Genomic DNA, 12358 nt, shown 5'->3' with positions numbered 1-12358 from the left:
TGTTCTTCGCCTTTTGAACAAATGTGAAAAATAGTTTGATTTCTGCTAAGTGAGGCTGGAAATAGGTATCACTAAAGGGGCTTTTGCGGTGAAGCCAAGGGGAATTTCTTTGGGATACATTCTTTACCAGAACCTGTCCCTGATTTGGAAGTCTCTTCTTACCCAACATTATAAGTCTTGGGGATCATGAGCCCCAAACCTGCCCTGTTACAGTTCTGCTGCTTTGCCCTTCTGTGGTGTTGTAGCTCCCATCTGACTTTGAAGTCAGAAGAAAGAGTTCATCAAACTCACAGAGAAGAAAGGCACACTGAGGTTCAGGGATCAAGGATGTTGGACCATGTGGTTCAGTTGTGGGAGCTGGAAACGTCACCACTGACATTTCTTAAACATTTGCTCAGGGGCTAAGTTGAAGTGTACATATTTTAAAATTTTGTAAGCTTCCTGAAAAACATTAAGCCCACCAGGGCAAGACATGTGTGAGAAAACAGGAAGCACTGGTTCTGGGGCCTCCAGAGAGTGGTGGGCAGGGCTGCTGACCAGACATGATCAGTACCAGGCTGTCGGCCCTTCCCCAGACAGCAGCAGCAAAGCAGTAACAATTCATTCAATTATGTTAAGCGCCCATTAAAGGCATCCTAAGCCCTCCCCTGGGCCATCTCAGTTCTAAGAGATTGTAATTGTTTGAGACTAACCATGATTTCTTCTTTTGCCTTCAGGTGATTCTCATTTTGACAAAGCTCTATGACTATAACCTGGGAAGCATCACTGAGAGCTCGCTTTGGAGGTACGTAGATAAATTAGGCCACTAATTACTGCGCTCTTTAAGCCAGGTGTCTCCACTTGCTGTCTCTGGAAGCCTCATTTTTGGGTGGGGAGGTTCCTGCTTAGAAGCCTGCCTTCCTTTCTGTTCATTGTTACCTCTAGAGATGGGATGGGCTTTGTTTACTGACCTGCCAGAGAAATGCCTTCTCTCAGTCAGTGAGACTGTTGTGTTCAGCTCTTCCTGAGGTGCTAATATATATTGATCCACGTGGTTCTCACAGATCTGGACACTCGGAGGAGGAGATGGGCTTCTCTTTGTAGATTGCTCACCTCAGCCTCTAGGAGTAGGTTTCCCTTCAGATGCAAGGCTTTCCCAGTTTGCAGTCCGTGGTGCTGCTGCCTGTAGCACACAGGTGGGCACACAGACCTTTGTATGGTTATATATCTTTACCTCAGCAACTCGTGTGGTGCTTCACACACACAGATTATGCGGAGAGCATACCGTGTCGAATGAATGGGTAGGAACCAGTTAGGGGCAGTGTATCTCATGAATATCTGGACAAAGATGCCTTTTGGTTGTTGTCAGTCTGAAGTCAAAACAGACAAATCCTCAGAAAAACAATGTAGTCGATTTTCCAGGGTTTTTTTGTATTTTTTATTTAGTGATCTTTTCTTTTTATGCCAAATTTTTCCCTTCTCACCAGCCTATATCAGGTGCCCATACCTACCCTACTCCTCGAATCCAAACAAAAACACTACCTCTGAATGGTTACTCCCATCTCGTCTGATGATCTCAGATTGAAGATGGAGTTTTGTCAACCTGCAGTCAAGGGCTGGGCCAGAGTTTATACCTAGCAGAGCCACTGAAAACATAGGCATATTGGCCAGTGTCTGGATAATCATGGAGTTCTTCAGCACATTAAGTGCCAGGGGCACCTAGTGCATTATTTAATTTCAGTAAGCCTCGATCAGAATGTTCATGACTCAGTAAGTTCGTGTCTCCTTGATCACTTTTTCTAACGTTAATGCATTCATAAGAATAAAAGCCACCTTTCCCCTACAGTGCATCTGTCATGAACAGTGCAGGGTGTACATTAGACAGTTAAGAGACATGCAGCCTGGTCTCAAAGAGGCAGAGGGCTTTAGCAGACATAACAGCCTACCCACACTGTGGGACATACAGAGGAGCACAGCAGAAGATGGTGCTAGACCACCACAGCTCAGCGTAAGCTTGCTTCTTTCTTTCTGATGAGACGTGTTTTCCATTCTTAGGGAGGGAGGTTAGTAAAATAAAAATGGCAGCTGCTGTCACAGTGCTGCAGAGGCAGAGGCAGAGGCAGAGGCAGAGGCAGAGGCAGAGGCAGAGGCAGAGGCAGAGGCAGAGGCAGAGGCAGAGGCAGAGGCAGAGGCAGAGGCAGAGGCAGAGGCAGAGGCAGGCAGAGGCAGAGGCAGAGGCAGAGGCAGAGGCAGAGGCAGAGGCAGAGGCAGAGGCAGAGGCAGAGGCAGAGGCAGAGGCAGAGGCAGAGGCAGAGGCATTACCAGTGTCAGGTAGCCACCCAGACTAGCCAAATAGGGCAGTTCTTTCAGGGACAGCAGAAAAATTCATTTAAAAAATAAATAAATAAGGTGCGCAGTGATGACACATCCAGTAATTTGACTTCTGTTGTCCACACAGCACAAGCATTCATGTGCATGTCTGTATCCCAACACATGAGCTTATACACAGTCAAACACACACACACACACACACACACACACACACACACACACACACACACAGAGAGAGAGAGAGAGAGAGAGAGAGAGAGAGAGAGAGAGAGAGAGTTTATTAGCAACTGAGAAATGTCCAACAGTCAGATCCAAACCTTCAGTTAAGCCTTATTGTTTGAAAGTTCTAGGAGCTAAATAAGGAAGTGTCAAGTGTCAAATGCCCTCTGGGTATTGGAGTAAGTGGTGACCAAGAGGCAGTTGACCTTGCACTGACATCCTAAGGACTTAAAGCTCTTTGGATCTGTGCGACAGGGATGACAAGCTACCATTGTTCACAATTAATGAGATTTACTCGATGTTCACGCTGCCATCGATTGTGCCTTACTCCTAGAGCAAGTTGCTGACTTTGTTTTGTGTTGTGTCATTGTTCATGCCGGGAGTCAAACTAAGAGGGACTGGGTGATCTGACACAGAACAGTTAACTGCACCAGAACACCAGCTGGAAATGAGAGTGGATTAAGCCTTGAGATCTGTGGGGAAAGTCAGTTTTACCATTTGAGGCAAGATAAGCTTAAAGGTTGAGATAAATAAAACGTCAAATCCTGATACAGTATCTCTGAGAAGAAATATATTCATCTTTCTCCTCTCTTGTCCAGAGTAATCAGCACTCTGCCAAGAGACACTTAGCTGCTGAGGAAGCCTTAGGCAGTTCTGACTGAAATACAAGTCATGCACTTTTAAAGGGCCACACGCCTGCAGTGCCTCTCTCTGTCAGAGAAGCTTATTGGTGAGGGTGACTGGCCAAAAATCAGTGTCCTAAAATCCCACCAGTGGATGGCAAGATCTTTTCCCACTCCTGGAGCTCCCTGGGGAGCAACAAAGAGTGACTCGGGTCAAATTGTTTAAAGAGTGGCTATTCTACAAAACCCAATCATTATTCAGCTGTAAGGAAAAGGTTATAGAACAGAAGTAAACACTCAAACTGATGTGTGAAAATGTCCCGGTGTGGGTCTCCCTCGCTAATATATACCCGATGTTAATTCCTTAATACCTAGCCAATGGCAAGCCTGTGCTGTGGACCAGCCCCACCCTCCGAGGCCTGGAGGAGCTAGCTGCCATCCCACACATGGTCTCAGTCACCACCATTTCCATTCAGGTGTCATCAGAGCTTTCTAACTTCTACTTTCGGGCCACATCTATATCACAGGGCAACATTTTGGGATGCCAGGCTTTCACATTTATTTTATTACGGTTTAGTTGCTAACTTTCTAAATCAAGGAAGTAGTGTGTGTTCATTATAATGAGCCAGTTGGTGCAGTGACGCCTAGAGGCAGCCTTCCACACAGTCCAGGTTGCTATAACAGTTATCAGTGATTTTGTTCAATGTTTAGGGCCCAAGTTATGTGGTAATCAATATACACTGACGAGGAATACTTTTTGTGTGTTTGCTTGTTAAAAACAGTGTAATATTAATTGGACTCTGGCAATGTTTATTGTTTCACTTGACAGAGAGTCATGGGTATCTATACAGACAAATGCATTTAAAAAGGAGTTCGAGTTACAAGTGTCTCAATATGTAGAATGCATATATATATATATATATATAGTTTAATATGTAATATTAAACTAATTGAAGAAGTGCTTTCTGAGGAGCAGGAAATATTCTTTATGTATTTATTTATGAATGGCTCTATAAAAGCCAGCCTGTCAGCAATTCCAGTTTCCACAGGATAGAGTGAAGCCTAGAAAAGTCAAAGAGCAGGCTCAGGGACTGTAATTGTTCAGAGGTGGCTCCTCTGTCTGCCTTCTCAATGTGCATGCACCTGCTATCTCTGTTTACCCTCTGATGTCTCTGAAGTTCATCCCCTCGGTATTAGTTATGACGTATAGTACTTCAGACACATGTGTAGACCTGTCCTTAGAGTTTAGTAACTTGATCTCTGTAAAGCCCCAAAGAGTTCTAAAATGCCTTCACTATACTAAAGCCTGCACTTTTTTTTGGTCTGGATTACCTTCCCAGAAGGCTGGAATAAGATATTCAGGAGCAATAATAGAATGCAAATGCCTTTAGGATCAGGAGGATTGAATAATCTCAATACTTGTTTCCCCTCAATACAAATATCCCCAGTGTTTTACTCTTAGTATCTTCTAATAAATATAATATAGATATCTTGTCACGATTTTTGATCTGAGGTCTTGTGGACTGACCATCTAATCATATATACAGTTATCTTTGTATAACAGCTTCTTCTTTTTCATTAATGCCCTGGTGCATGGTGTTTCTTTGTCTTTTAATGATTGCCAGATGCTTATACACTTCATTCAGTTCGACAAACACAACACTTCTCTGCTTCAGGTACCATACTCAGTAGTTGGTAGAAACAAAATTATGTATAAGAAGGTTCCAAAAACTCAAAATCTGCTTTTCTGATGGAAAGCAGAAACTCTTTATGTGAATAGAAGTGTGGTAATACTCAATAAAGCTGTGCTTAAGTTATTATGATGTTTGTCCATTTCCACTTTGGTATAGAAAAACAAGCTGTGGTCATGTACTATACTGTAAATAGAACATGTTACCAAGTGTTCACATCTTGAAGGATTGTTCCAGCTGGTGCTGGTACTAAAAGTTCCACGGGTCATATGGACACTGGGTCAATCTATTGAAGGCATCAAAGCAGAAGAAAGGATAGGAGATGGTACCTAGTTGAGCAGAGAAATCACTGCTGACATAGTTTTGAAGGCTGTTCATATATTGTTCCCGTTCCCCTCTCCTCTCTCTGGTTACTGGGCACTGCAAAGAGAACAGCTCGGTTTCCCCACATGTTCATTGTCATGATACTGTAAAAGCAGTGCATGAAGTCAAAGCATGGGCTCAAATATCTGAAACCATGAGGCAAAGGAAATCCTTTATTTAAATTGGTTATCTAGATATGTTGTCAGAGAGACTTAATGGTGAATAATATCAATACATCTTAGCATCCTCTCTGCTGCCTTTCCCACACAAAGAGCATGACTCATTCTAAGTACAGCAAACTGTGTTTTTCTTGGAGGGAAAATGGCTTAGATTAAAAGCTGTTAAGGGAAGGAGAGTACATTGTTTTTAGGGGTATGATCCCAGATATATCAACCATGCTCTAGTAGATGGCCCACATTCATGTGGAGATGGACAGCAAATGGAACTGAGTGGGTTATTTCCTATAAAGGGATATAGACTTGTGATGTGGGGTGGGAAGTGGACCTGGAAAAAATTAGAGGAAGAAGTGAGGGGTAGGATAAATCAAATAAAGATTAATTATATGCCACATATGGACTCTGACAGTGACAATGACAGTGACAGTACTCACAAGCACCTGCTCATGTTTAAACCAGGAAATTTCCAGAACTAAGAGGAAGTGGACCAAAAGTCCTACCCCTAACGAATGAGCTATTTGTATCCTGAGAGGGAAGTAAAATTAAATTTTATCCAATAGAGCATTGCTAGGTTTATCCGCCACACTCTAGGGCATGTGTCACCAACACAGATTCTATATTCCTGTGGTGTTCATTTTGTTTTGTCTTACTGGCTTTTGTTATATTTTATTGTTTTTTTTTAAACTGTGTCTATGTTGATGTTTTTTGAGAGTGGGGAAAGGCGACATTGAACATTCAGTTGGGTGGACAGGGAAGTACAGATGACCTTGGAGGAGTTGGGAGAAGGGAAGGACTATGATAAAAACATATTTATTAAAATGTATTTGTTCTGGATGTTTGTTATAGGCTCGTCTGTGTAGCCCTGGTTGTCCTGGAAGTCACTATGTAGTCCAGGCTGGCCTCTAACTCACACAGACCTGCCTGCCTCTGCTTTCCAAGGATTGGAACTACAGTGTGTGCTCCCTCCCGTCCCCAGGCCACTTATTTTATTTTATTCTAAAATAAAAAATTAAAAAATATACTTTATACAAGTATGAATCCTTGAATAACTCATACAAATGTCTTGAAGAAAAAAAAAGAAGGAATGGTTTAGGCTTATTAAAATCCAGACTTGGATCTTGGACTTACTTACATTTAAATGTTTTAATGTTATGAAATGTCTACATCCTAAAATTTTAATGTAATGCCTTGTATATGAGAGAAACAGTTTTGAAGACAATGCAACATGATCTTGTGAAATTCAAACATTTTTTTCCATGCCAGGAGGAAGAGCGAACCCAGAGCCAAGTGTAAGAAGTCCAGGTTCACTCAGTAGAACACAGCCAGAGCATTCTCTCACATTAACACCATTGCAAAATGAAACTACTGGGCTAGCTGCCACGTTGAAGGACCATCAGGCTTCTTTCTGTCACTACTTTGATTTCCTCCCCAACTCTCTTTGGCCCAAGACAAACACTCACTCTCTCTCTCTCTCTCTCTCTCTCTCTCTCTCTCTCTCTCTCTCTCTCTGTATTATTCAATGTTTTATTTTATGGAATCTCAGATGACGCTTCTTTAAGATACCTACCTTCTTTTATCATCACTGCACTTATTAAACTCTCAACAAAGGAAGCAGACTGTCTGTTCCACCATTAGAGGGTAAGCATTAGAACACACCCCTGACTCGGGCAGGTTAGCTTCCTAGCTCAGAGTCTGAACTCAAAGGAACCATCTCTTGCTGTAGCTCTCCCCTAGCCACAGACATTGTATGTTGCATGTGAACTCATTCTTGTTCCACATACAATTTTTCTCTTGACTGTATTATTCCTGGACATTTCTTACCTTTACAGAGAGCAGCATTGGGAAGTTGCATTTTACCTGATTGACCCTTGTGTCCCAGAACCAACCACCCATTCTTGTTTTGTAGCAGAAAATGAGTATTAGATGAATTTATTGGGGAAATATTTCCTTGAAAAATTGCCTTTCTCATATGTGAACTTAATTAATTGATGTAAATCATGCTCCACCCTATATGTCATAGAAAATCAAAAGTTTACGGACGTTCATTTATTCAAATGTCAGGTTGTTTTCATTTACTGTCAGTGCACATGTGCAGGGTGACAGATACTAATTTAATCTCAGCACGTAGATAGACATTGTCGTGCTGTGTGTCTACACCTTCACTTCCTCAACTTCCAGAAGCTAATACAATGTGAAGGGAAGCCAAGTGTACTACTCAACTAACACTTATGAGGTGTTGAAACGCAAGTGTGACAAATGTCCATTGGTTTCTTCTCTGGACTACATCATGTTATATTGTCACCTGAGAATTACCCCTAGGAAGAAGATCATAAAACACAGCTGTAGATGGTGTTCATCTATGAGCAGAGAGGCCAACAGTGAGGTGTGCATGAAGGAGACAGGGGTAGTGGCATGTCAATCACAGGACAATGGAGAGGTCAAGACTGTCAGAGAACTTTAGAGAATCCCTTTTATTTCAGGTGAAGTTCCTGATAGTCTGTTCAACCGTAAATCATGCCGAACACTTTCAGCTCTGTTCTCCTCTTTCCAGAGGGAAATGACGTACTGAAGAGTTATTCCTCAGCACGACTTTGTTTCTCCTGCTGGGATGCATTAGCAAGGTCGTCGCCTCTGGTTTATTGGCTTCAAACAATCTGTGATTGAACAGGATTATGACTCCTTAGCTTGCAGAAGCAGGAGATACAATCAATTCACAAAAGGCCCAGGGACTTTTTCCTTTTCTTTAAAAATGTATATTTATTTCTGCCAGCATTTCTAGGGATAAAGCCTTAAAAGACCTCTTTGAAAAGAATTTATCTTTGAATGGCGTGCTTCATTGCACTTTCCAACGAGAATACTGAATGGAGCCAGTGTGAGCTCCGCTCTTACTCCTGGAGTTAGCAAAGGTAAGATGACATCACAGAAGTCAATGCTCAGCCAGACTGACTGGCAAGTCTGTTCTCATTATGGAGTTCCCAACGCTTACCCTTTGAAATGACTACACACTTGGGTTAACCATGATTTGGGATAGAGAATAACGCTGTTTGCAGCAGGACAAGGAATATTTTGTCTGGAACCCATTGGAAGTCACTGGCAGTTATTGTAATATAAAATTTCTCACCGAGTTTGCCCTAGTCTCATGTTTTCCTGGGTCTCCGACAGCTCACTCTGTCATTACTCTCCAACAATTGCACATCTACCACCTCTGACCTTAAGTAACAAACAAACAAACAAAACATCAAAAAATTTAAAATTCAAACTATCTACTTCTTTCTAAATTACATGAGGGCATTTTCTCTTTAGCGTTGCAGAAAGCTGTCCAAAAACCTGTCTTTCCCTCATAACGTAAGAACTTAATGTCCAGAGTAGAAGTTTGGACCTTCTGCTTGGTTCATGCCCTGCACTGCAGCCTGGACCGTACTTCCTAGATACCAAGTCCTTTGGTTTCTACTGCTGGCTTGAGAGAGCTCCGGCCTCTGCGTGCGGCTTGTTGACAGCCTTGCATAGGCTGCACACTAATGCTGTGGGGCTGAAATTATCTATGAACCCAGAGATTCTGCTTGCAATTGCTGTTCGTTTGCTTGGGTTAGGTTTACAGTATTTGCTGAGCTGGCGAAGTCTTACCCCAAATGGTTCCCTGGTTATTCATTCATGGAGCAGTGGAAACAGAGGATAAAATTCTCCTTCAGTCACCAGGAAGCATGTGGATTTGGGGTGTAGGGTAGAAAATTCAGCCTCTCTCTGTCCTCTGAGGCAGGTGTTTATGGCAATGCTGTTTGGCTTCCACTGTCTTCAACAACATGACACTCTCAGGTCTTTGGGGATTGAAGATTAACTTTTATACAGGATCTTCATGTCCTCCAGATACCACACTGTGGGATATATTCAGATTGGCAAGTAGGGACATTTCTCTTATTAAACCCACGGTAGCATGGGGAAGGTCAAGGCACAGTTAGCAAAGTAGCTGTAAATGTCAAGCTATGAGTTAGGTCTGAAACAGAGCTTCACAAACCACAGAGGGAAATAGTGGATTTGGGGGCCTCTTTCTTGAACATCTCAGGCCTACCTTCTTCCTTGCTTTGATTTTATCTATCATTCCCTAGTTTCAACCCCATCAAATCAATGATGCCCATAAGAATTCACAGGGAAATTCATATGGCTTCTTTTGGATTAGTAAGCTTGAATGCTGCTCCCTCTCCATGGTATGCACTTTACCTCAGAACTATTACCCTAGCCCTTTTTCCCTTTTTGTTGCTATTTTCATTCTTCTTCTTCTTCTTCTTCTTCTTCTTCTTCTTCTTCTTCTTCTTCTTCTTCTTCTTCTTCTTCTTCTTCTTCTTCTTCTTCTTCTTCTCCTTCTTCTTCTTCTTCTTCTTCTTCTTCTTCTTCTTCCTCTTCTTCTTTTTTTTTGCTATGTTTAACATTTATCATTTTAAAAATCTACTTGAAACACTTTCTTCCTAAACCGAAGCAGGAATTATCATCTTACTTGTGCATCCTGAGTGACTGAGACTACAAACCTTCACTGGCAGACATGATTTCCATAAGGATTCTTTGTCAGTAGGACAAAAATGGATTGAGATGGGTATTTAAGTTAGTCAAACCTTGATTAATATATCCATCTCTGGCCATCCTTTTCCTTGTCTGGTAAATGGGTGTGCTAATAATTCAATCTATTTGGTCAGAGAGAGATAAAACATGCTCATGTAAGAATTGGTGGAAAGTCTGTTGGATTTAGCCAGTTGATCGATTTATCTGAATGGTTGTGGTCACAAAGAACAGGTGGTGAGTTATTTTATTAGAAAGATTTTCCTACTGAATCTGAGAAGTCTATTTTAGTTTTCCATGATGCTTTTAGCGTGGAGTCTTGCATCCTAGTCAATAACCATTTGGCGGGTGATGCTTCTTTCCAAGAGGTAAAAAGTGATGCTTTCCTCTGGGGTTTGTGGGTAAATCCTATCACAGAGGCAAATCTGTTATATGAAGGGAATTAGACTTCAGAAAATCCCTGAACCAGATCTATTCTTTCACTTCCTTTTACTCATTAAGACTCCCCCTCCCCAAACCCCAGCATATAGGTTTGCTCTGAAAGAAAATATACACCTTGCATCAGTTGACTAGCAGTTGACTCCTGGAATGGGAGTGTTCTCCATTTCTACAGCGTTCCATGTTTTCCTCTTTGCATGACCCTAGGATTTGTAACTTGCCTTCTTCCTCTGACACCATACCCAACCAAAGCAAGTTGGCCAAAGAAGGGCAATTTATGGCTCATAGTTTAAGGGTATACTAACAAAGTCACAGTAACAAAAGAGAGGGGAGGCTGGTCCCACTATGCCTGCCATCAAGCAGTGCAGAGTGGCGATTGCTGACCTTTAGCCCTTCCTACTTACTATTATTTAATCTCACACCCAACCCATGCATCGGCACTGCTCAGATTTAGAATGGTTCTTCCTGCTTCTGTTAACCTAATCTAGAAAATCTCTCCCAGACATGCCCATAGGCTTGTTTCCCTGATAGGATTTTAAATCCCGTTAACCTTCACAGTGCTTGAAGACCTCTCTGACAACCCATGGCAACATTTCCTGGGTTAAAGGAGACAGTTGGTTGCCCTGCGAGTTTCTAACACATTCAGGGGCCTGTCTTGATGCGAATGGCTCTTCTCTGTATTTCTTCTCAGATTTTCACTGTTTACTGAGTACAGGAATCTAGTGAAACAAGTGAGCAATCGCCCTGTTGCTTTGCCTTAGAAAATAACACTGCTGAATACCCATGAGATTCCTGTCAGGATTCAGGTGGGAACAAGAAGGCGAAATCTCTATGAAGTGCTGTGTGCCAAATGTAAAACACAGTGCCGGCTTGAGGCCAAGTCAAAAGATCGGTGTGGGAGCGAAGTGTGATTTTTCAGCAATGCATCAGTATTCAAGAGTAGTTATCTCTCTATACCCTATTGCAAAGATCACTTCTGCAGCTTTTCAGGTGGTAGGGGAAGAATGGCTAGCATTCAGCTCCACTCCAGTCTGATGGCGGTAAGGGACGTTTATTCAAAAGAATTCAGTTTACAGGCTGGTAGTTCTTCAGTTTCATTTTTACATTTCAAAGTATGTTGCAAAAAGGTTAGAAATTGGAAATGGAAATTGCTTTACCTACTTGAGTCTCCCCGAATTCTTTTGCAAATAAAATCTAAACAGTAAGCCTCTGGAAATGAGTGCTACACTGATGACTCCTTTGAAATAGCATAATATGTGCATATTGAGGTTTCATGAACATGTCTGTAGATGCAGCCTTAATGCCGACCTCTACTGTGAAACCTCAGGTAATTTGTCTTGTGTTGAGAACCTTGTGTTCCTCATTTATAAGAAAAACATTGAACTAGACCAGTGGTTCTCAACCTCCTTAATGCTGTGACCCTTTAATACACTTTCTCATGCTGTGGTGACCCAACCCTAAACTCTTTTCATTGTTACTTCATAACTTTAATTGTGTTACTTTTATTGTGTTACTGTTATGGAGCACAATATAAATATCTGTGTTTTCCAATGCTCTTAGAAGACCCCTATAAAAGGCCATTTGACCCACAAAGGAGGTCACAAGCCACAGGTTGAGAACCACTGTACTAAGTGAACTCTGATTAGAGAAACTGATTTTTAACCTAGCTCCAACATTGCAGTTTAGTAATTGTTACCCAGATGTCTTTACAGCACATACCCTGATATATTTTTCAGTGTCAATGAAAACAGCATGAATAACCCCACTTTTTTGGGATTTTCCCACTACATATTTCCACCATTATATATTTAGGGTTCATTAAAGGCACACTGAGGCAGATATACTAACTCACTATGGCTTTGCAGACCAAAGCATGACATTTCAGAGCAAGCAGATTAGTTAAGAGTAGAGTTGTCTCGACCAAGTTAGCTTATCTCTTTGAATGATGGATTCCAAAGAATATATTGAAAATAATAGTAGTTTTATCATT

The 12358-nt window shown here is 41.8% G+C and overlaps 1 protein-coding gene across 10 annotated transcripts in view; it reads left to right on the top strand.

Annotated features, from left to right (window-relative positions):
• Positions 1-12358, top strand: part of Sorcs1 (sortilin-related VPS10 domain containing receptor 1) — a 513725-nt gene that overhangs the window by 179697 nt on the left and 321670 nt on the right. For all 10 annotated transcript variants that reach the window (XM_006231521.5, XM_006231519.5, XM_006231520.5 and 7 more), the window contains one exon: positions 717-784. In XM_006231521.5, coding sequence (XP_006231583.1) covers positions 717-784 — 68 coding nt within the window. The remainder of the gene's footprint in view (positions 1-716; positions 785-12358) is intronic.

Source organism: Rattus norvegicus, chromosome 1 (genome assembly GCF_036323735.1).
Source record: "Rattus norvegicus strain BN/NHsdMcwi chromosome 1, GRCr8, whole genome shotgun sequence".
Lineage (NCBI taxonomy): Eukaryota > Metazoa > Chordata > Mammalia > Rodentia > Muridae > Rattus > Rattus norvegicus.
Note: the sequence above shows the minus strand (reverse complement) of the source record. Positions and strands in the feature narration are given on the sequence as shown.